Source organism: Mirounga leonina, unplaced genomic scaffold, assembly GCF_011800145.1.
Source record: "Mirounga leonina isolate KUSES-001 unplaced genomic scaffold, KU_Mleo_1.0 Mir_150, whole genome shotgun sequence".
Classification (NCBI taxonomy): Eukaryota; Metazoa; Chordata; class Mammalia; order Carnivora; family Phocidae; genus Mirounga; species Mirounga leonina.
The window spans coordinates 4,567,438-4,592,593 of record NW_023270374.1 but is presented as its reverse complement, the minus strand read 5'-3'; the positions used below and the strand labels follow the sequence as shown (position 1 = coordinate 4,592,593).

Sequence of the window (25,156 nt, the reverse complement as noted above, 5' to 3'; positions counted from 1 at the left end):
GGCAACATAGAGTCTCTAAGGGCAGAAATAAAAGGTGATTTGGCAGAATTTAAAAATACTATCAATGAGATCCAATCTAGATAATCTAACAGCTAGGGTAACTGAGACAGAAGAGAGAATAAGCGATCTGGAAGACAGTATAATAGATAAAAAGGGAAAAGAGGAGGCCAGGGAAAAACAACTCAGAATCCATGAAAATAGAATCAGAGAAATAAGTGACACCATGAGGCGTTCCAATGTCAGAATCATTGGAATCCCGGAGGGAGTGGAGAGAGAGAGAGGGCTAGAACATGTATTTGAGCAAATCGTAGCTGAGAACTTCCCTAATCTGGGGAATGAAACAAACATTCGAGGCCTAGAGGCAGAGAGGACCCCTCCTAAGATCAAGGAAAACAGGCCAACACCCCGGCATGTAATAGTAAAACTTGCAAATCTTAGAACCAAGGAAAACATCTTAAGGGCAGTTAGGGGGAAGAGAGTCCTTACGTACAGAGGGAGGAACATCAGAATACCATCAGACCTATCCACAGAGACCTGGCAAGCCAGAAAGGCCTGGCAAGACATAATCAGGGTACTAAATGAGAAGAACATGCAGCCAAGATTACTTTATCCAGCAAGGCTTTCATTTAGAATGGATGGAGAGATGCAGAGCTTCCACGACCGGCAGAAGTTGAAAGAATATGTGACCACTAAGCCGGCTCTGCAAGAAATATTAAGGGGGGTTCTATAAAAGGAGAAAGACCCCAAGAGTGATCTACAACAGAAATTTACAGGGACAATCTATAAAAACAACGTCTTCACAGGCAACATGATGACAATTAATTCATAGCTTTCAATAATCACTCTCAACGTGAATGGCCTAAACGCTCCCATAAAACGGCACAGGGTTGCAGATTGGATAAAAAGACAGGACCCATCCATATGGTGTCTATAAGAGATTCATTTTGAACCCAAAGATACATCCAGACTGAAAGTGAAGGGATGGAGATCTATCTTCCATGCCAGCGGACCTCAAAAGAAAGCTGGCGTAGCAATTCTTATATCAGACAAATTAGATTTTAAACTAAAGTCTGTAATAAGAGACACAGAAGGACACTATATCATTCTTAGAGGGTCTATCCAACAAGAAGATCTAACAATTGTAAATATCTATGCCCCCAACATGGGAGCAGCCATCTACATAAGCCAACTGTTAACCAAAATAAAGAGTCATATTGATAACAATACGTTAATTGTAGGAGACCTCAATACTCCACTCTCAGCAATGGACAGATCATCTAAGCAGAAAATCAACAAGGAAACAAGAGCTTTGAATGATATATTGGACCAGATGGACCTCATAGATATTTACAGAACATTCCACCCTAAAACAACAGAATACTCATTCTTTTCAAGCGCACATGGAACTTTCTCCAGAATAGACCATATACTGGGTCACAAATCAGGTCTCAACCAATACCAAAAGATTGAGATTATTCCCTGCATATTCTCAGGCCACAATGCTTTAAAACTGGAACTCAATCACAAGAAAAAAATTGTCAGAAATTCAAACAGTTGGAAGCTAAAGACCACTCTGCTCAAGAATGTTTGGGTCAACCAAGAAATCAAAGAAGAACTTAAACAATTCATGGAAATCAATGAGAATGAAAACACATCAGTCCAAAAGCTATGGGATACTGCAAAGGCAGTCCTAAGGGGGAGATACATAGCCATCCAAGCCTCACTCAAAAAAATAGAAAAATCCTGAATTCACCAACTAACTCTACACCTTAAAGAACTAGAGAAAAAGCAACAAACAATGCCTAAGCCACGCATTAGAAGAGAAATAATTAAAATTAGAGCAGAAATCAATGAATTAGAAACCAGAAACACAGTAGATCAGATCAACGAAACTAGAAGTTGGTTCTTTGAAAGAATTAATAAGATTGATAAACCACTGGCCAGACTTATCCAAAAGAAGAGAGAAAGGACCCAAATTAATAAAATTATGAATGAAAGGGGAGAGATCATGACTAACACCAAGGAAATAGAAACAATTATTAGAAATTATTATCAACAGCTATATGCCAATAAACTGAGCAATCTGGATGAAATGGAGGCCTTCCTGGAAACCTATAAGCTGCCAAGACTGAAACAGGAAGAAATTGACAACCTGAATAGGCCAATAACCAGTAACGAGATTGAAGCAGTGATCAAAAACCTCCAAAAAAACAAGAGTCCAGGGCCTGATGGATTCCCTGGGAAATTCTACCAAACATTCAAAGAAGAAATAATACCTATTCTACTGAAGCTGTTTCAAAAAATAGAAACAGAAGGAAAACTCCCAAACTCATTCTATGAGGGCAGCATTACCTTAATCCCCAAACCAGCCAAAGACCCCATCAAAAAGGAGAATTTCAGACCGATATCCCTGATGAATATGGATTCCAAAATCCTCAACAAAATCCTAGCTAATAGGATCCAACAATACATTAAAAGGATCATCCACCACGACCAAGTGGGATTTATCCCCGGGATGCAAGGGTGGTTCAACATTCGCAAATCAACCAATGTGATAGAACACATTAATAAGAGGAGGGAGAAGAACCATATGGTCCTCTCAATTGATGCAGAAAAAGCATTTGACAAAATACAACATCCTTTCCTGATTAAAACTCTCCAGAGTATAGGGATAGAGGGAACATTCCTCAAGCTCATAAAATCCATCTATGAAAAACCCACAGCAAATATCATCCTCAATGTGGAAAAGCTGGAGAGCATTTCCCTTAAGATCAGGAACACATCAAGGGTGCCCACTCTCACCACTGTTGTTCAACATAGTACTAGAAGACCTAGCAACAGCAATCAGACAACAAAAAGAAATAAAAGGTATTCAAATTGGCAAAGAAGAAGTCAAACTCTCTTTTCACAGACGACATGATACTTTATGTGGAAAACCCAAAAGACTCCATCCACCCCCAAATTACTAGAACTCATCCAGCAATTCAGTAATGTGCAGGATACAAAATCAATGCACAGAAATCAGTTGCTTTCTTATACACTAACAACGCAACTGTAGAAACAGAAATTAGAGAAATGATTCCATTTACAATAGCACCAAAAACCATAAGATACCTCGGAATAAACCTAACCAAAGAGGTAAAGGATCTATACTCTAGGAACTACAAAACACTCATGAAAGAAATTGAAGAAGACACAAAAAGATGGAAAAATATTCCATGCTCATGGATCGCAAGAATAAACATTGTTAAAATGTCTACGCTACCCAGAGCAATCTATACCTTCAATGCCATCCCGATCAAAATTCCAATAACATTTTTCAAAGTGCTGGAACAAACAATCCTAAAATTTGTATGGAATCAGAAAAGACCCCGAATCACCAAGGAGATGTTGAAAAGGAAAAACAAAGCTGGGGGCATCATGTTGCCCGATTTCAAGCTATATTACAAAGCAGTGATCACCAAGACAGCATGGTACAGGCACAAAAACAGACATATAGACCAATGGAACAGAATAGAGAGCCCAGAAATGGACCCTCAACTCTATGGTCAAATAATCTTTGACAAAGCAGGAAAAAACATGCAATGGAAAAAAGACAGTCTCTTCAATAAATGGTGCTGGGAAAATTGGACAGCCACATGCAGAAGAATAAAACTCGACCATTCTCTAACACCACTTACAAAGATAAACTCAAAGTGGTTAAAAGACCTCAATGTGAGACAGGAATCCATCAAAATCCTGGAGGACAACATAGGCAGTAACCTCTTTGACATCGGCCACAGCAACTTCTTTCAAGATACATCTCCAAAAGCTAGTGAAACAAAAGCAAAAATGAACTTTTGGGACTTCATCAAGATAAAAAGCTTCTGTACAGCAAAGGAAACAGTCAACAAAACAAAGAGGCAACCCACAGAATGGGAGAAGATATTTGCAAATGACACTACAGATAAAGGGCTGGTATCCAAAATCTATAAAGAACTTCTCAAACTCAACACCCAAAAAACAAATAATCAAGTCAAAAAGTGGGCAGAAGAGATGAACAGACACTTCTCTGAAGAAGACATACAAATGGCTAACAGACAGATGAAAAAATGTTCATCATCATTTGCCATCAGGGAAATCCAAATCAAAACCACACTGAGATACAACCTCACACCAGTTAGAATGGCCAAAATGGACAGTGAAAGAAACAACAAATGTTGGAGACGTTGTGGAGAAAGGGGAACCCTCTTACACTGTTGGTGGGAATGCAAATTGGTACAGCCACTTTGGAAAACAGTGTGGAGGTTCCTCAAAAATTTAAAAATAGAGCTACCCTCTGAGCCAGCAATTGCACTCCTGGGTATTTACCCCAAAGACACAGATGTAGTGAAAAGAAGGGCCATATGCACCCCAATGTTCATAGCAGCAATGTCTGCAATAGCCAAACTGTGGAAAGGGTTGGCATTTTATAACCGTTTGCTGTTGTAGAGATTTATAATTTCTCCTGCTTTTAGGAAGTAGCCTTTGTTAACATGCTATCTTAAATTGTTGTTGTTGTTGTTGCTGTTTTTCACTTACTGTGGTTCTAGAAGCATTTACTATAAGTTAAATCATGATTACATGCTTCTTTTGTTGACTGTGTGGGTTACTATTTAGATATTGTTGTTTCTCTCCATTTCTTGGCTCTTGGGGTTCTTTGTTAAGTGGGAATGGACTTGGGGTCTTTAGCCTCCTAGTTAGGTCAGAGGACTTAGAGAATTACTGGTTGAAAGGAGTAGTCAGGGGCACTTCCTTTGGCCCTCCCTAGGTGGCTTTCTCATCTCTAAGACACGCCCACTTCTTTGCTTTACATTTTGGCCTTTAGCAGACCAGTGAAGAGGGAGGTGTGTACTTCCTGTGCTGGGTTAGTAATCGCTCTAGTATTGGTTCATAACACTCCCTAAATGGGTCTTGAAAGTGAAAAATCAAAGGCCTCCCCAACTCACAAGTCTGATCATTGATTTGCCTCAAGTTTTCACTAAGCGACCTCAGCATATGACCAGCTGAAGTTCTCCACAGTAGCCCATCATTTGAAGCCATGTATTTAAAAGATAGCAGGAAGGAAAAAATGAAGGGGGCGGGGAATCGGAGGGGGAGACGAACCATGAGAGACTGTGGACTCTGAGAAACAAACTGAGAGTTCTAGAGGGGAGGGGGCTGAGGGGATGGGTTAGCCTGGTGATGGGTATTAAAGAGGGCACGTACTGAATGGAGCACTGGGTGTTATACGCAAACAATGAATCATGAAACTACATCAAAAACTAATGATATAGTGTATGGTGATTAACATAACATAATAAAAAAAACTTAAAAAAAGACCTTTTTTTTTGAGCACAGGAAAAATGAAAGTAGTTGTTAGATTAGGACAATGGTAATAGGTGATTTTCACCTGTTTTAAAATTTGTCTTTGTTCTGTTATCAGCTTCTCAATTACAAAAGGAATAGAAGTCACAAATATAATGAATATTATAAATGAATCAGGATGTTGATTACTATAATTTTGCTGGTTAAACCGTATGGTACAATGGAAAATTCTTATGGCATGGTGGCCTCTTTGGGTGGTGAAATGGCAATATCCTATAAGTCAGTCTTGACCTAGCAATTTCAATTCTAGAAAGCTGTCTTGTTAATGTACTCGCATGTGTGCCTAGAGGCATACACGCTCAGTGATAATCATTGTAGCATGGTTTGGAATGGTAGATGGTGGGAAACAAACCAAGGTCCATCAAAACAAGACTGGTTAAATAAATTATGGTACATTTATAGAATAGGATAATATTCAGCTGCTGAAATTATGATGTAGTCTGGTTTCCGGTCCAACATATATGAAGTTTGGAAGTCACCACACCGTAACAAGTAAAAAGCTGAACAAATAAAAAATTTAGCAACTCTTCTTAGATCTCTCAGAGAAGTGAGGTTACAGAGCAATCCGCCACCTCTAAATTTGGAGAGACCAACAGGGAATACAGAAAATGACAGCTTATTAGAGCCGTGCTGAAACCACTGCAATAACCAGTGCCAGGATAGAGAAATGAACTGTAATTGACAAATTGCCAGAGGCTCAGCATAGACAGGTCAGAGAGATGAAGACTCCAGGGAAACCTAGTCATAGTCTTCCTTCCCCCACTTTTGTGTTTTAATTCCAGGGAGCTTTAACAGGTCTGCACAGTGAATATCAGAGAAAAAAATCCCCCTATAATTCAGGCATGGGCAGGGGAAAAGTAACCATTTTTAAATACATGAGAGCATTCTGTTCTTAAGATCTGCCCTTAGGAGAAACTGGCCAGAGCCTAACTGACCTGAGGGAAGAGAAATACTAACCTCTGAAGGCTCTATCTAGCCTTCTGTGTGGAGGAAGGGAAATAATCAATTCCAGCCCCTTCTAGCCTTGAACTTTTAAAACTACTCTTTAAAAATGTCTTTAAGAAAGCCAGTAGACTGTAGATATGTGGATATTTCCGGACTCTGAATTCTGTTCCATTGATCTTTATGTATACCCTTACGCCAGTAGAGTCTACAATTACCCTAGTTTTGTAGTAAGTTTTGAAAGTGGGAAATATTAGGTCTTCAAGTTTGCTCTTTTTTTTGGAAAATTGTTTTGGTTATTCTGGGTTCCTGTATTTCCATATGAATTTTAGTGTCAGCTGGCCAATTTCTGTAAGAATGCCAGTTGGGATTTTGATAGAGATTACATTGAATATGTAGATCAATTTGGGAGTAAGATTTGGTCATCTTAACAACATTAAGTCTTATGTTTCTTGAACACAGAATGTCTTTCCATTTATTTAGGCCTTCTTTAATTTCTTTCATCAGTGTTTTATAATTTTCAGTGTACAAGTCTTGCACTTCTTTTTAAATTTATTCTGTTTTTATGCTATTATATATAGAATTGTTTTCTGATTTCAGTTTCAAATTGTTTATTGCTAATATATAGAAATACATTATTTCTATTTGTATATTGATCTTGTATCCTGCAACCTTGCTGAACTTGTTTATTACCTCTAATTGTTTCTTGTGATTCCTTAGGTTTCTCTTTATATGAAATCATGTAATCTGCCAATAGAGATGGTTTTACTTCTACCTTTGAAATACAGATGCCTTCCATTTCTTCTTCTTGCCATACTATCCTGCCTAGAATCTGCATGTCTTGTTAATAGAGATGGTGAAAGCAGACATTCTTGTGTTAATCCTGATCTTAGGGAGAAAGCTTTCAGTCTTTCACCATTGACTATGATGTTAGCTGTGTGTTTTCCATAGATGCACTTTATCAGGTTGAGGGAGTTCCCTTTTATTCCTAGTTTGTATGGTGCTTTTTATCAGGAATATGTGTTGGATTTTGTCAGATGCTTTTTCTGTGTCTATGGAGATAATCTTTTGGGGTTTTTTCCCCTTTATTAATATAGTGTATTACATTACTTGATTTTCATATGTTGAACCAACTTTGTATTCCTGGCATAAATCCTACGTAGTCATGGTGTATAATTCCTTTTATGTGTTGCTGACTTCAGTTCACTATTATTTAGATGAGAATTTTAACATCTATATTCATAAGAAATATTGGTTTGTAGTTTTCCTTATTTGAGGCATCATTGTCTGGTTTTGGTGTTAGGGACTGGCCTCATAGAATGAGTTGAGGAGTATTTCTTCCTTGCCTGTTTTTGGAAGAGTTTGTGAAGGACTGGTATTAACTCTAAACCTCTGGTAGAATTAACCAGTGAAGCCTTCTGGTCCTGGACTTTTCTTTGTGGTAAATTTTTTGACTACTAATTCAATTTCTTGCTACAAGTCTATTCAGATTTTCTCTTTCTTCTTGAGTCAGTTTTAGTAACGTGTGTCTTTCTAAGAATTTGTCCAATTCACTTAGGTTGTCTAATTTGTTGGCATACAGTTATTCATAGTATTCCCTTATAATATTTTTATATTTATTTTTATTTCTATTTTTATATCTGTAAGGTTGGTAACAAAGTACTCACTTAGATTTCTGATTTTGATAACTTAAATTCTTTTTTTTTTTTCTTAGTCTAGCTAGAGGTATGTCAGTCTGTTGATCTTTTCAAAGAATCAACTTTTGGTTTTGTTGATTGTCACTATTGCTTTTCTCTTCCTAATTTCTATTTTTAACTTTTTGAGGAACTAACATTACTTTTTCCACAGTGGCTACACCAATTTACATTCCCACCAACAGTGCACAAGTGTTCCTTTTTCTCCACATCCTCGCCAACACTTGTTATTTCTTGTCTTTTTGATTCTAGCCATTCTGACAGGTATGAGGTGATAGCCCACTGTGGTTTTGATTTGCATTTTCCCTGATTCTTAGTGATGTTGAGTATCTTTTCATGTGTCTGTTGGCCATCTGCATGTCTTCTTTGGAAAAATGTCTGTTCAGGTCCTCTGCCCATTTTTTTTTAAATTTTTTTAAAGATATTTATTTGACAGAGAGACACAGCAAGAGAGGGAACACAAGCAGGGGGAGTGGGAGAGGGAGAAGCAGACTCCCCACTGAGTAGGGAGCCCAATACGGGACTCGATCCCAGGACCCTGGGATCATGACCCGAGCCGAAGGCAGACACTCAATGACTGAGCCACCCATGTGCCCCTCCTCTGCTCATTTTTAATCAGATTATTTGGTTTCTTGGTGTTGAGTTGTAGAAGTTCTTTATATATTTTGGATATTAACCCCTTATCAGATATATCATTTGTAAATCATCTTCACCCATTCAGTAGGTTGCCTTTGTGTTTTATTGATGATTTCTTTCACTGTGCAAAAGCTTATTTTGGTATAGTCCCAATAGTTTACTTTTGCTTTTGTTTACCTTGCCTGAGGAGGCAGACATATCTAGAAAACTGTTGCTAAGGCTCATGGCAAAGAGATTTCTGCCTGTGTTTTCTAGAAGTTTTATGGTTTCAGGGAGGGACAGTATATTTGAAGAGAAGCAAGACCTGGATTCTGTTTCAGTTGGTGTGTGTAACATTATCTCTCTTAACAATTTGAGCCTCAGATTTTCCCATCCACAGAAGAGAGGTGTGAATACATCTCCCCATCTACTCTATAGGGCTGTGAAGTAAAGGCTATTAGGTTTGTAGAGGTGCTTTGGTTCCTTTAGAAGAAAAGCGCTTAACTTCCTCAAGGCTTCATTATTGTTACTTCCAGTTCTACTTCCCATTGTGTGTCCTTGATCAAGCCACTGAACCAATTGCTTCTGTTGCTCCCTCCACCCAACACCCCCCCTTTTTTTTCCAGCCCCCTCTCTTTTTAAGGAAGAGACAATGCTCATTCTCCCCCATAGACATGACAGTAAATTTATTCTTATTTCCTTTTATTTTATTTTACTTATTTTATTTAAATTCAATCAGTTAACATATAGTGTATCAGTTTCAGATGTAGAGTTCAGTAATTCATCAGTTGCATATAACATGACAATAAATTTAAATTGCTTTACATGTGTTTAAAATTACTTGAAGATGTTCAGGAAAAACTGCTGTTGTTATTTGCAGTTTGACTGGCAATTAGGATTATTTTGCACAAATGGAGTATATTTTAATGTAATCCCGAATGTGATTATTTGAAGTTTTTTTTTAATATTACACATAATACTAGAAATAGTTTTGAAACCTCCTATAGTCCTTTGTATATATTTCACTCTCCCTCCCTCTCTCTTTCTTTTTTTGTCTAGTATCTCCCTAGCTCTATTAAATCCAAGCTTCTTTGTGAAAAGGTTAGAACTCTCAGCTTTTTTTTTAAATTGTAAAATATACATAACATAAAATTTACTATTTTAGCCATGTTCAAGTGTACAATTCAGTGGCATTAAGTACTTTCACATAGTTGTGCAATGTGTGCATCTGTTTTTGAAAAATACAGATTCCATAGTTGCTGGACAATATTTGTTTTGTGAACCAATATTGTCATTAAAATTAACTAGTATGGACTGTACTGTTTTTCTGACTTATTTTGTGAAAGCTGTGAGTTTTATAAAACGAGGTCGGTGTTGATTTCAGTAGTCATGCTTCCTTTTCCTCATTATATTTCTGAGAATGACCTAAACAACCTAATTGTTTATCCACAGGATGTTTAACCCACATCTCTTTTGGTGTCGCAGGTTGCAAGGCAGGCAGGAATTAACTCGGGGACAGCCATGTCAAGTGGATTGTATCAACCAGCAACAATCTTTATGGGCCGCCAAATGTCAGCTGTCTCAAGCGCTGGAGGTTTCAGTACAGAGCAGAAATCTCCCCAGCCCACAAAGAACTTTTCAATTCCTGACCCACATTCACACCGACAGACAGCCCAGAGCGGTAATGTGACAGACAGCTATGTAGTACAAACTAATAGTGACACACAGTGCTTAAATAAGTCTGACAAAATAGATGGAAAGACATCTCTTCAGATTGGTGAGGAAACGCCAGTCACAGCCAGCGCATTGTCTGAGGAGGAACAAACTCATTGCTTGCAGATAGGAAGCAACACACGTCATGGGGAGAGTAGTTTATCTGAAGGCAAAAAGTCTGCTGAACTCCATTCCCTGTTACGGAAAAGATTAAGTCCAGAGAACAGAACCACTGATTTAAAGTGTGACAGTTCCAGCAGATCAGAGGGATCAGAGGGAGAAATACTGACACAGGAACATATTGAAGTCAAGGAAGAAAGAGCCAGACCGCCAGTCTCTCGGGTATCAGTCTCAGAATACCGTGCATCTGAAAATAAGTGTTCTCAAGAGAAGGATTCTGCTTGGGAAGGTTTCTCAGGTGGGGCGAGAGGCTGAGATTGTTTGCTGATTTTTGTTGGTGTTCAGTTTTGGGGGTGGTAGCAGTCTTACATAAGAACAACATACACTCTTTAATTTTATCTCTGTCAAAAAAGCAAACCAGGGACTTGGCCAACAAATTCTCTTCTAATGAATTCTTGAATATAGACATGGAAATATTTTTGCAAGCTAATTTGCTGATTTTAAAACCCACTGTGATATTTTTAATGATTTTTCACATACTGTAATTCATTGTGGATTGTTTCTACATGTTTTTAGCTGAGTAATTCCGCCTGTGAGGCAGAACGTGTTTACCTCGTTTCTCCCTGAAGTTAGTGATTGGTAATCTATTCATATCCCCTTACAGATCATCTTCCTCCCAGGGACCCGGAGTCACAGAAACCCTTCAGAAAAATGCAGGAAGAGCAGGCGGAGGAAAGTTTGAGCAGCAGTAGCAGTGACCTCACAGTCTCTGTCAGTGAAGATGATCTCATTTTCAAGAGTCCAGAACCACAGTCAAATCCGAGTGACAAGATGGAGGGAGAAGATGGAATAGAGGCCTTAAAATTAATCCACTCTGAGCAAGAAAGAGATGCCCTATCCACTGAAAAACATAATTGTATTTTGCAAACCCTAAGCTCTCCTGATTCAAAAAAGGAATCCTCCACTAACTCACCAACAAGAGAGTAAGCCATTCAATTTTTTTTTTACTGTTCTGTTTTTAATTATAGACATTTTTAGAGACCCTTCCACTGGGAATGTATTATTGAACCCTCAGCCATGAATGTGTAAGTTCCTTAAGTCTCATAAACAGTCTTTTAGATAGGTCTAATTTTCTTTTCTTTTTTTTAATGAAATAGCTTTAAAAGCTTGAATATCATTGAATCATGGTGGATTGGCAGTTTATAATTATATCCAAACAATCCCTAGTTAATTCAGAAGTCATTCCCCCCCACACCCTGCCTTCCAGCCTTTTAGAAAATAAATCATTTTGAGGGCACCTGGGTGGCTCAGTTGGTTAAGCGACTGCTTTCGGTTCAGGTCATGATCCTGGAGTCCCTGGATCGAGTCCCGCATCGGGCTCCCTGCTCGGCGGGGAGCCTGCTTCTCCCTCTGACCCTCCCCCCCTCTCATGTGCTCTCTCTCTCTCATTCTCTCTGTCTCAAATAAATAAATAAAATCTTTAAAAAAAAAAAAAAGAAAAGAAATCATTTTGAAGTTCTGATAACACAGAAAGTGACAAATAGTTAAACTTACTAGGAGTTCAGCTTTAGAGGCAAAGAACTTTGTATCTAATTAATTTGCTTAATCCTTCTATTCCTTGCCAGGGTGTCTTACGGTTAAATATGAATTTGTAAGTTGGCTTACAGTTAAATATGAGTTTGTAAGTTCTGCTAAGAGTATTTTTAAGTCATCTTTCCTTTTCTGAATGTAAATATGAGGACACTGGAATCTTTAATGTTAAATAGGAACAACATCAGTGTTATACATTCTGAGCACTTACAATATCCACGTCATAGGGGCACCTGGGTGGCTCAGTCGGTTGAGAGTCTGACTTTTGGTTTCGGCTCAGGTCATGATCTTATGGGTCATATGATAGAGCTGGCTTAGCATTGGGTTGTGTGCTTAGTGGGGAGTCTGCTTGAAAAATTCTTTCCCTCTGCCCCTCCCCCCACTCACGCACACACTCTCTCTCTCTCTCAAATAAATAAATAAATAAATCTTTAAAAATATAATATCCAACTCATAAAAGCTCATTTATGATTTTTTACTACTGACTTATATAGAGAGCATAGAAACTGTTAGAAAAGCAATTCTGCAATGAAAAATAGCATCACATCTCTTGTAGGGGTAGAAGGAACCTAAGTAAACAACCTAAGATAGATCTCATCTTTTAAAAATGAGGAAACCAAGGCCAAGGACATAGGAGTGACATTTGAGCCATTGGGGCAGACCTTCTATACAGCCTGCCTCCCCAACCTCCACACTACCTCCAGAATTTTCTTTTATACCGCAATGGTGTCACTGTTTGTTTTTTTTGTTTGTTTGTTTTAAGATTTTTTATTTATTTGACAGAGAGAGACACAGTTAGAGAGGGAACACAAGCAGGGTGAGTGGGAGAGGGAGAAGCAGGCTTCCCGCCAAGCCGGGAGCCCAATGTGGGGCTCGATTCCAGGACCCTGGGATCATGACCTGAGCCGAAGGCAGAGGCTTAACCACTGAGCCACCCAGGCGCCCCTCACTGTTTGTTTTCAACCATCTCAGCAACAGTGAAAAGCTAAGTGGGCATTCTTGTGTATCAGGGTATATATTCTCTTTTAGAGTACTTTGTCCTTTTCAATATAGTGCTTTTTACCATTCATAATCTACTTATGTGAAAAGTTTAATTATAGTCTGATTGACTCCAAGCTGGCATTCAAGAAATATTTATTAAGAGCACCCCCAAGTACAAAGTACTTGCACAGTGGATGGAAGAACTGACAAGTTTCCTCTCCTGGTTTATTGTGGAGGCAAGCCAAATGGATTTTTCTAGTCATAATACTTCTTTCCCATCAAAGAGGTACAGATATTGCATACTACGTCATCGGAAACTTTATTACTAGAGATAAAATCATCTATTTTGGGTTTTGTATTCACAGGCTTCTTTTTATAGCAATTTATTGGCCAAGTTAGTACTTTGGTAGGCTAACCAGGGGGCTAGTGTACTTACTCAGGATTCAGTCTTTTTCTGAGATGAAAAACATTGAGTATATGTGTGGAATTAAGAGCATTCTATCTCCTTTTCTCCTATATGAATGTCTTTTTCCTATGACTTTAAAGCCAAGCTCCTTGGAATTTTGAGATATGGTTTTCTAAAATTTATTGGGAAATACGGGCATTTGGGGAATTTTTAAATATTTGCCTTAAAAGAATGCCCAGAATGAAAGGTCAGTCAATATTGGTTGATGTCTGTGCTGTCAGATTTGAGCCTATTGATTTTTTTGTGGTGAAAGTACTCCCCACGAATAGGTTGTAAGTGGTTTTAAATAATGCTGGTTAACCTGCTGACATTCCCACTGCTTTTGAGGCCCTACTTTCTCTTATTTATTCTTTAGCATGAACTACTCTTCTTTGCTCTGAGGCTTAATTATTAATCTGGGGCTATAATCATATTTACAGAGCTGACACTGTGACCTCCAAGGTTCATTATCTCAGTTTACTTTAGGGTCTTTTGGGGGCTTGGAGAAAAGTCATTTGAATGAATTTTAGTTAACAAAGATGAGGAGGTGGGACAAAGGCAGACACATAGGAAGATACAAACAGAAAACTGGAACCTCTGATGATGATAGTTACTATGTTTAGCACGTCTTTGTGCCAGCTGAATTGCTGTGTTCAGACCTAAAACTTGTCTTTAGCTTCCTGGCAATAAAGGTGAAAAGAGGAGTGCAGTATGCTGAATAGCTTCCATCTGAGAGGAAAAATGAAGCCAAGGATTATTTTGTGTTGTTTGATTTTTGTTTGTTTTGTTTAGAAAAAAACTGAATGGCTTTTTTGAAATATAATTCACATACCATACAACCCACCCATTTGAAGTGTACAATTCAAGGGTTTGGGGTATATTATGTTACTGATTTGTAAAAATTGTGCTATAATATAAAAAACATTTGAAAAGTACCATCTTAAGCATATAATTTAGTGACATTCACCATACTGTGCAGCCGTCACCACTGTCTATTTCCAAAAGTTGTTCCTCACCCCAAATATAAACTCCATAATCAGTAAGCAGTAACTCTCCATTCTTTCCTCCTCCCAGTCTCTGGTACACAATATTTGACCTTTTGTGTCTGGATTATTTCAGTTAGCATAAGATCTTTAAGGTTCATACATGTTGTTGCAAATATCAAAACTTCATTCTATTTTATGAGCTAAATAATATTCCAGTGTATGGATATACCACATTTTGTATATCCATTCATCTGTTTATGGACTCTTGGGTTGCTTATACCTAAAAGCCAAGTGTTTTTGAGAAGCTTCATGACCCAATCCCATGGATACTTCCAGACTTTGAAAACCAGGCTGTGCTTCATGCACAATTCCTTCATCACAAGTTATAATTAACCCTTCTCACAAGAAAGCATACTAAAATGAAGCTGAGGAAAAAAAACTGTCAAAAAGGAGGACCTAGAATTTTGCTTTTCAAATAGTTTGCTGCAAATGTTGGTACAAAGCGCCATGACTTAGAACACCAGACATTTATTACTTTTCATGTATCAGGTGGTTGGCCCAGTGTCATTTGGGGCCACAGGGATAATTTGGCCATGTGCCCCTCTTCATCCAGGAGAGTAGTTCACCCTGTCACCTGGTGGTGGTAGTGGAGTTCCCAAGAGAGCAAGACGGCAAGCCCCAGGGTCTCAGATGCTTTTAGTGTCTTGGCCTGAGTCGCATTCGCTAGTGTCCTGTGGCTAAAGACCTGTCCAGTCCAGCGTCAACAGATGGAAAAGTGAAGAGGTCCATCTCTTGATAGGATAAGTGCCAGAGTCACATTACAAAGCGGGGGTGGGGGGGTACACAGGGAAGGGAAGCTTATGGTCACTTTTTGCAAGCCACCACAGTACTTTAGGACAAACTCAAATGAAGATAAGCTCAGCGTGAGTCCAAACGGCAGGAAAGGTTTCGCACAGGTGTTGATGCAGCATCTTGAAGGCTGTCGAGGCTGCGATTCAGAAGGAGGTGGAAAGAGGTGAGTTAGGTCCGGAAGAAGAGTGCGGGAAGGCACGTAGATACAGAGCACACAGAGGGCAAGGGAGGACAGAGCAAAGGGTGTGACTGCGGCTCACTGAACAGGACTCCTTGAAGTAAAGGTTTAAGATGGTGCCTGAGCTATGGCCGGGAACAGGCCTAGAATATCAGGTTAATGAATTTAGAGTTCATTTTCTACCTTTTGCACAACGCTGAAGGGTCATATGGTGAGTAACTTCACTTAGGAGAATTAATCTGACATGATTAGTTTCATCAGAAAACTAATTCAGCAATTCTGTCCACAAGGTAGGCAGAATTCTGAGGTGGCTCCCAAGAGTCCTGCCTCCTGGCATGCATTCTGTATAATCCCTTTGCCTTGAGTGTGGGTGGGACTGTGCATCTGATGGATTTCCCTCCCATGATTAGTCTATGTTATATGACAGACATGAAGGATTTTGCAAATATGATAAAGTCCCAAATCAGTTGCTTTTGAGCTAATCAAAAAGGAATTATCCAGAGTGGGCCTGACCTAAGCAGATCAGCCTTTAAAAGGGCCTGGGTCTTTATGAAGTCAGAGATTCAAAGCAGCTGATACACTCTCCTATTTGCCTTGAAAAAGCAAACTGCCATTTGCCGAGAAGGCCACATGGCAGGAAATTCATTTGCCGACAGCCAGTGAGCTTGGAGGAGATCCAGAGTTAGACAAGATTGCGGACCTGGCCAGCACCTTGATTTCTGCATGGTGAGACTGAGCATAAGACCAGTTGCCAAGGGGCGCTGGGTGGTTCATTTGGTTGAGCATCTAACTCTTGGTTTCGGCTCAGGTTTCGATCTCAGGGTTGTGAGATCCAGCCCTGTGTTGGACTCTGCGCTCAGGGGGGAATCTGCTTGAGATTCTCAATCTCTCTCTGCCCCTCCCCCTGCTTACGCGCCCACACTCTCTCTCAAATAAATAAATCTCTTTTTTAAAAAAAAGACTCCACTAACCTAGACCCAGGCCTCTGACCAACAAGAACTGAGATAAGTTTGTGGTGGGTGCAGAATTTGTGATAATTTGTTATGCAGCAATGGAAAATTAATACGATCCAATTGAAGAATTGGAATCAAGGATTGTATCTTTGCAAGGATTGTATGGGTAGAAGTCACTACCCATATTGACCCAAGGCAGGCCGAATCAGATGTGTTCAGGGTCCATTGTGGCAACACATGGTTCCGGGGTGGCAAAGTGAGTGGCCCAGCAACCATCTGGATTGGGCCCAGCCACTGACCTTTGCTTTCTCTTGCCCTGTACCCTCACCATCTGAGCAAGTGCATTTTTAACTCATGGCCACAGGCGGGTAAGTAGGGATGGAACATGGAAGACTGGTAGGGACCTAGAAAAGTGGGTGCACACATCTGCATTACTTAACAAGCAATTTCTCATGCAAACAATATTTCTCTGGTTTCTTCTCTAGTGAATGAAGCAATATACTGAGGATATCTTGGTTTTGCTTTGTTTACAGTGTATAATGTCATATATGGACCTTTACAGTATCATACAGAATACTTTAACTGCCTGAAAATCCCTTATGCTCTGTCCTCTCATCTCTCTTTCCCCCCCCTCCTTACCCAAACCCCTGGTCACCACTGATCTATTTTCTTTATAGTTTTGCCTTTTCCAGAATGTCATATTCTTGGAATAGTTCAGTATGTAGCCTTCTCAAATTGACTTCTTTCACTAAGCAATATGCATTTTAAATTCCTTCTTGTCTTTTTATGGTTTGGTAACTCATTCTTTTTAGTGCGAATAATATTTTTGTTACCTGGATATACCACAGTTTATTTATCCATTCATCTACTGAAGGACATCTTTTTGACTTACACATTTTGTCAATTATGAATAAATCTGCTATAGACATTTATGTGCAGGTTTTTGTGTAGACATGTTTTTAACTCATTTGGGTAAATACCAAGGAGTGTAATTGCTAGATCGTGTGATAAGACTGTGTTTATCTTTGTAAAAAACTGCTAAACTGTCTTCCAAAGTGGCTGTACCATTTTGCATTACCAGCAATGAATGAGAGTTCCTGTTCCATCTTTGTCACCCTTTGGTATTGTCAATTTTTTTTTAAATTTTAACTATTCTAATAGGTACACAATGGTATATTGTTTTAATTTACAATTTCCTACTAGCATATGATGTTGAGCATCTTTTCATATACTTACTTACTATTTGTATATCTTCTTTGGCAAGGTACCTGTTCAGTTCTTTTGCCCAGTTTTTAATTGGATTGTTTGTTTTCTTATTGTTGAGCTTAAAGAATTCTTTGTATATTTTAGGTATAAGTACTTTATCAGGGTTTTGTAAATATTTTCTCCCAGTGTATGGCTTGTCTTTCCATTCTCTTGACAGTGTCTTTTTCAGTGCAGAAGTTTTTTGTCATTGTTTTTTGTTTTCTTTCTTTTTTATTTAGCCTCCCCCAAGGCAGTGGATCCCAGCAGTGATTGCTGTCCCACCAGTTCTCGCAGCCCCTGCCACCATCTCGAGACACCAGAAGCTTTTTATTTTAATAAAGACCAACTTACCAATTTTGTTCTTTCATTATACTTATGGTACTGTATCTAGAAACTCATCATCAAATATAAGGTCACCTAGATTTTGTCCTATGTTATCTTCTAGAAATATTATAGTTTTGCAGTTTACATTTAGATCTGTGATCCATTTGGGGTTAATTTTTTTTTTTTTAATAAAGATTTTATTTATTTATTTGAAACAGAGAGAATGAGAGAGAGAGAGCACATGAGAGGGGGGAGGGTCGGAGGGAGAAGCAGGCTCCCTGCCGAGCAGGGAGCCTGATGCGGGACTCGATCCCGGGACTCCAGGATCATGACCTGAGCCGAAGGCAGTCGCTTAACCAACTGAGCCACCCAGGCGCCCTTGGGGTTAATTTTTTAAAAGGCAAAGGGTCAGTTTCCAGATTCATTTTGTCTTTTTGCTTGTGGTTGTCTTATTTGTTCCAGTACCATCTGTTCAAAAGACTATCCTTTTTCCATTAAAGAGTTGAATAGTGTATTTGTGTGGGTCTATTTCTGGGCTTTCTGTTTTATCCCATTGATCTGTTTACCAGTACTATACTGTCTTCATTATAGTAGCTTTATAATAAATATTGAAGTCATCTAGTATTAGTCCTCTGCGTCTTCTGCTTTCCATATAAACTTTAGAATCAGTTTGTCAATATCCAGAAAAATAACTTTCTGAGAGTTTGATGTTGTATTGAATCCAGAGTTAAGTTTGAAGGGGCACCTGGCTGGATCAGTCAGTAGAGCCTATAGTTTTTGATCTCAGGGTCATGAGTTCAAGCCCCACATTGGGCATGGAGCCTACTTTAAAACTAGATGATTGAGTCGATTTTTTCCGTCTCGTCATTTTGTGCAGAGGAGAATAGATTAATGAGAGAACAAAATGCTAGCAGAGTAACCACGTCCCCAGAAAATATACTTTAAACAAATCAGAAAAGACCTGAAGCAGTGGGATAAGAAAGGGAAAGAGAGAAAAAAGAAAAAGAAAAAAGGAGGGGAGTGGGAGGATGGGTTAGCCTGGTGGTGGGTATTGAGGAGGGCACATTCTGCATGGAGCACTGGGTGTTGTGCACAAACAATGAATCATGGAACACTTCATCTAAAACTAATGATGTAATGTATGGGGATTAACATAAGAATAAAATTTAAAAAAAAAACAAACTAGATGATAGATAGATAGATAGATAGATAGATAGATAGATAGATAGATAGATAGATAAAAGATGCAGAGTTGGGAATTTAAGTTGGGAAAAACTGGTATCTTACAATGTTGAGACTTCCTATGCCTGAACATGGAATATCTCTTCATTTATTTAGATCTTTGATTTCTTTCATCAGTTTTGTAGTTTTCTTCCTGTAGGTCTTCTACATATATACTGTTAGATTTATTCTTAAGTACTTTTCTCTTTTTTTGGTGCTAATGTAAATATATTGTGTTTTAAATTTCAAAATCCAGTTGTTCATTGCTGCTATATAAGAAAGCAGTTGACTTTTAAAAAAAATTTTACATTCAATTTAATTAACATATACTGTATCATTAGTTTCAGAGGTAGAAGTCAGTGATTCATCAATTGCATACAACACCCAGTGCTCATTACTTTAAGTGTCCTTCTTAATGTCCATCACCCAGTTACCCCATCTCCCCACCCACCTCTCCTCCAGCAACCCTCCGCTTGTTCCTATAGTTAAAAGTCTCTCCCTCTCTGTTTTAATATTATTTTATTTTTCATTCCCTTCCCCTATATTCATCTATTTTGTTTCTTAAGTTTCACAGACGAGTGAAATCATATGGTATTTTTCTCTGATTGACTTACCTCAATTAACATAATAACCTCTAGTTGCATCCACATCGTTGCAAATGGCAAGATTTTATTCTTTTTGATGGCTGAGTAATATAGTTCAGTGTGTGTGTGTGTGTGCGCACGTGTGTGTGTATACCACATCTTCTTTATCCATTCATCTGTCAGTGGACATCTGGGCTCTTTCCATAGTTTGCCTATTGTGGACATTGCTGCTATAAACATTGGGGTGCAGGTGCCCCTTTGAATCACTATGTATCCTTTGGATGAATACCTAGTGGTGCAATTGCTGGGTAGTAGGGTAGTTCTATTTTTAACTTTTTGAGGAACCTCCATACTGTTTCCCAGAGTGTCTGCACCAGTTTGCATTCCCACCAACAGTGTAAGAGGGTTCTCCACATCCTCACCAACATCTGTTGTTTCCTGAGTTGTTAATTTTAGCCATTCTAGCCAGTGTGAGGTGGTATCTCATTGTGGTTTGGATTTGTAGTTCCTTGATACTGAGTGATGTTGAGCATTTTTTCATGTGTCTGTTGGCCATTTTTATGTCTTCTTTGGAGAAATGTCTGTTCATGTCTTCTGCCCATTTCTTGACTGGATTTTTTGTTTTTTGGGTGTTGAGTTTGATAAGTTCTTTATAGATTTTGGATACCAGCCCTTTATCTGATAAGACATTTGCAAATATCTTCTCTCATTCCGTAGGCTGCCTTTTAGTTTTGTTTCCTTTGCTGAGAAAGTAGTTGACTTTTGTATATTAATCTTAAATCCTGCAACCCATTGCTATAATTATTATTAGCTCCAGGAGTTTTTGTTGTTGATTCTTTAGGATTTTCAACATAGATAAGCATGTCATCTGTGAGTAACAGTTTTATTTCTTTCTTCCCAATCTATATGCCTTTTATTTTCTTCCTTACTGCATTTGCTAGGATTTCTAGTACAATGTTGAGTAGGAGTAGTGAGAGGAGATATTCTTGCCTTGTTGCATCTAGTTCTTTGACATTAAATGTAATGTTAGCTATAGGTTTTTTGTTCTTTATCTGTTGAAGAATATCTGTTCTTTATCAGGTTGAAGAAATTCCCCTTTATTCTTGGTTTGCTGAGAGTTTTTATCATGAATGGGTGTTGACTTTTGTTATATGCTTTTTCTGCACCTAATGTACAATCATATGATTTTTCTTCTTTACCTTGGGATGTGATGGGTTACATTCATTGATTTTCAGATAATTGAATCAGCCTTCTTTACCTGGGATAAAATCCATTTGGTCATGGTGTGTAATTTTTTAACACATTCTTGGACTCAGTTTGCCAATATGTTTTTTAAGATTTTATTTATTTATTTGACAGAGAGAGAGAGCACAAGCAGGGGGAGAGGGAGGCAGAGAGAGAGGGAGAAGGAGGACTCCCTGCAGAGCAGGACTCCCCACAGAGCAGTGAGCCTGATGCAGGGCTCAATCCCAGGACCCTGGGATCATGACCTGAGCTGAAAGCAGACGCTTAACCGACTGAGCCACCCAGGTGCCCCAGTTTGCCAATATTTTTTTTGAGAATTTTTACATCTATGTTCATGAGAGATACTGATTTATAGTTTCCTTTCTTATAATGTCTTTATCTAGTTTTGGTGTAAGGATAATGCTAGCCTTACATAATGAGTTAGGAAGTGTTCTTTTGGCTTCTATCCTCTGCAGAATATTGTAGAGAATTGGTATAATTCCTTCTTTAAATGTTTGGTAGAATTTGCCAGTGAACAATCTGGACCTGGTACTTTCTGTTTTGAAAAATTATCAATTATTTATTTATTTAACATCTATAGTTCTATCCAGATTGTCTGTTTCTCTTTATGTAAGATTTGGTAGATTGTGTCCTTCTAGGAATTGGTTCATTTCATCTGAGTTATCAAATTTGTGAGTATAGAATTATTTATACTGTTCCTTCATTATCTCTTTAGTGCACATGGGATCAATAATGATTGTCTGCCATTCATTCAGACATTTGTATATTTTTTTCCCCCTTGGTTAGCCTTGTATTATGGGTTGAATGTTTGTGTCTCCCAAAATTCATGTGTTGAGGGGGGCCTGGGTGGCTCAGTAAGTTAAGCGTCTGCCTTCAGCTCCAGTCATGGTCCCAGGTTCCTGGGATCGAGCCCTGCATTGGGCTGCCTGCTCAACTGGGAGCCTGCTTCTTCCTCTCCCTCTGCCTGCTGCTCCCCCTGCTTGTGCTCTCTCTGTCAAATAAATAAATAAAATCTTTATTAAAAAATTCATATGTTGAAGCTTCAGTGCTCCAAGCATGACTATATTTGGAGATATGGCCTGTGAAGAGGTCATCTAGGTTAAATGAGGTCATAAAAAGGAGGCTTTAATCCAGTAAGGCTGGAGCCCTTACAAGAAGAGGAAGAGACACCTGGCTAGATGTGTATACATTTTGTTGGCTTTTCTTTTTTCAAATAAACAGTTTTTTGTTTTGTTGATTTCCTCTGTTGTTTTCCTGTTTTCAATTTCATTGATTTCTTCTGTAAATTTTATTATTTCTTTTCTTCTGCTTACTTTGGAAAAGTTTCTCTTCTTTTTTTTCTAGTTTCCTAAGGTGGAAGCTTAGATTACTGATTTTAGACCTTTCTTCTTTTCTAATATATGTGTTCAGTGCTATAAATTTCCCTGTAAGCCCTGCTTTTGGTGCATCCCACAAGTTTTGATAATTTGTGCTTTCATTTTCACTTGGTCAAAATATTATTTAATTTCTCTTGAAACATCTTCCTTGACCCAGGTGTTCTTCAGAAATGTGTACTTTAATGTCCAAATATTTTGAGTTATCCTAACTATGTTTCTGTTACTGATCTTTAGTTCAATTCCATTGTGGTCTGAGGGCATACTTTCTATGAATTCTGTTCTTTTAACTTCTTTGGGGTGTGTTTTTTGGCCCAGAATATGGTTTTCCTTGGCAAATGTTCCATGTGAGCTTGAGAAGAATGTGTATTTTGCTGTTGTTAAGATGGCGTAGCCTATAAATGTCAATTAGATCCAGTTGACTGATGGTGCTCTTCACTTCAGCTATATTCTTGTTGCTTGTTTACCTACTGGATATGCCAGTTACTGACAGAGGTGTGTTGAAGTATTCAACTGTAATGATCAATTTACCTGTTTCTCCTTGCAGTTCTGTCAATTTGCCTATGTATTTTAGTGCTCTGTTATTAGGTGCATACACATTAAGGATTTTGTGATATTCCTAGGTGTAGTTTTTTGGATATTTATTCTGCTTCATGTTCTCTGAGCTTCCTGGGTCTGTAGTTTGGTGTCTGTCATTTACTTTGGAACATTCTTGGCCATTATTACTTCAAATATTTCTCCTGCTCCTTTCTTTCTTCTTCTTCTGATATTCCCATTATTTGTATGTTTGTTACACCCTTTTTAATTATCTCACAGTGCTTGGATATTCTGTTCCTTTTTTTTTTTTTTATTCTTTCTTTTTGCATTTCATTTTGGGAGGTTTGTACTAACATATCTTCTAGCTGATCGATTCTTTCCTCAGCTATGTACAGTCTACTTGTGAGTCCATCACTGGTATTCTGTTTTGAATTGGATGTTTATGTTTTTGATTTTGAAATTAGGTAGACCATTTTAAATTAATTATTCTTTCTAAGTCCCTGTATGAAAGAATCAAATTGTTCTTCCTTCTAATTATAGTACCCCAATTGAAAACCATGTTCTGTAATTCCATTTTGATTCAACCAAAATATTTTGAACGCCTCTTAGGCCCAAATCTCTGTATTGTGCAGTATGGGGTTGTGGCAGTTTAAAATATGGCCACAAATTCTTCAATACTCCTCTTGTCAAAAGATGGGGTCTCTGTCCACTTCCCTTGAATCTGTGTGGGCTTATGAACTACTTAACTAAATAGAGCATGGTGGAATTGATGCTCTCTGACTTTGAAAATTAAACTATAAAAGGCCATGCAGTTTCTGCCCTGTTTGCTAGACCACTTGTTCTTGAAACCCTGAACCATTATGTAAGAAGTATGACTATTCTAAGGCTGCTGTGCTGAAGAAATTATGTGTAGGTACTCTAGACTGTGGTCCCTGCTGGGCCAGTCCTTCCAGATATCTCCACCAAGGTGCCAGACATGTAGTGAAGCCTTCTGGGACCCTCCTGACAAGTGCATCTACCAGCAAAATATCACCAACCAACCTCTCTCAATTAACACATGAAGTAGAAGAATCACCCAGCTAAGCCCCACCTGATTTCTTGATCCACAAAATCATCACATATAATAAAATGGTGGCTGTTTAAAGCTACTCAGTTTTGGGGTAGTTTGTTATGAGTCTGTAGATAATAGTAGAGGACTTTGATCATATTACCTTAAATATTTACTGAGTGCCTGCTCTGTGCCAGGTACTATTTTGCTTTTATGGGACTTGTGATCATGCATGTGGAGGGGAGGAAGATACCATAAACTGACAATCTATGTAAAAAGTATTATAACAAAGAATAAGCAGGTTAAATGTATAAAGGAGGCATAGATGCAATTTAATCAGGGAGCGTCTTTCTGGTAAAATGACATTTGAGTAGAGACTTAAAATAAGTGAATGAGTAAGCCACATTAAATTGTACCCATACCTTCTCTATCCCTTAACCTGCTTTATTATTTGTCACCTCAATTTTCACCCTGGTATATTTATCAATTTATATTTCCTTTCTCCCCTTTCATATCTGGGAGATGAGTGGGGAATATCTTAAGGAAGAACATACCAGGCAATGGGAATGGCTAGTAAAAAGGACCTCAAGTAGGAACATACTTGATGTTTCTAGGAAAGGAACAAAAGCCAGTGCAGCTAGACCAGAAGAGGTGAGGGGGGAAGGTAGGAAATGGAGTGAGAGAAGTATTAACAGGCCAGATAATGAAGGGTCTTGTGGGCTGTAGGAAGAACTTTGGATTGTGCTTTAAAGGAGATGAAGAATCACACTGGCTTTTTAATGGAAAGTGAACTATTGGGGGAAGGGTGAGAATAGGGAGACATTTGGAGAACATTACAGTGATCCAGGGAGAGATGGTAGTGCCTTGACTAGGGTAACAGCTGTGAGAAGTAGTCAAATTCTGGAGATATATGTATGTGTGTGTGTGTGTTGAAAAAACACATATACACATACATAACATGAGACTTACCCTAACATTTCTTAAGACTTTATTTTTATAGAATAGCTTTAGGTTCACAACAAAAGTGAGAGGTAGGTGCAAAGATTTTTTATATACCTTCTGCCACCACATATACATAGTTTTCCTCATTATCAACATCCTGCACCAGAGTGGTATGTTTGTTAC

General features: G+C 38.4%; 1 protein-coding gene across 2 annotated transcripts in view; it reads left to right on the top strand.

Moving 5' to 3' along the window:
* The window catches only part of KIZ (kizuna centrosomal protein), a 130,225-nt gene that overhangs the window by 33,165 nt on the left and 71,904 nt on the right, over window positions 1–25,156 (top strand). Inside the window, exons 5-6 of one of the 2 annotated variants that reach the window (XM_035005748.1) lie at window positions 10,122–10,767; window positions 11,134–11,452. In XM_035005748.1, the coding sequence (XP_034861639.1) occupies window positions 10,122–10,767; window positions 11,134–11,452 (965 nt within the window). Of the gene's footprint in view, window positions 1–9,383; window positions 10,768–11,133; window positions 11,453–25,156 lie in introns of those variants that run through there. The other variant, XM_035005749.1, reaches the window with a different exon arrangement.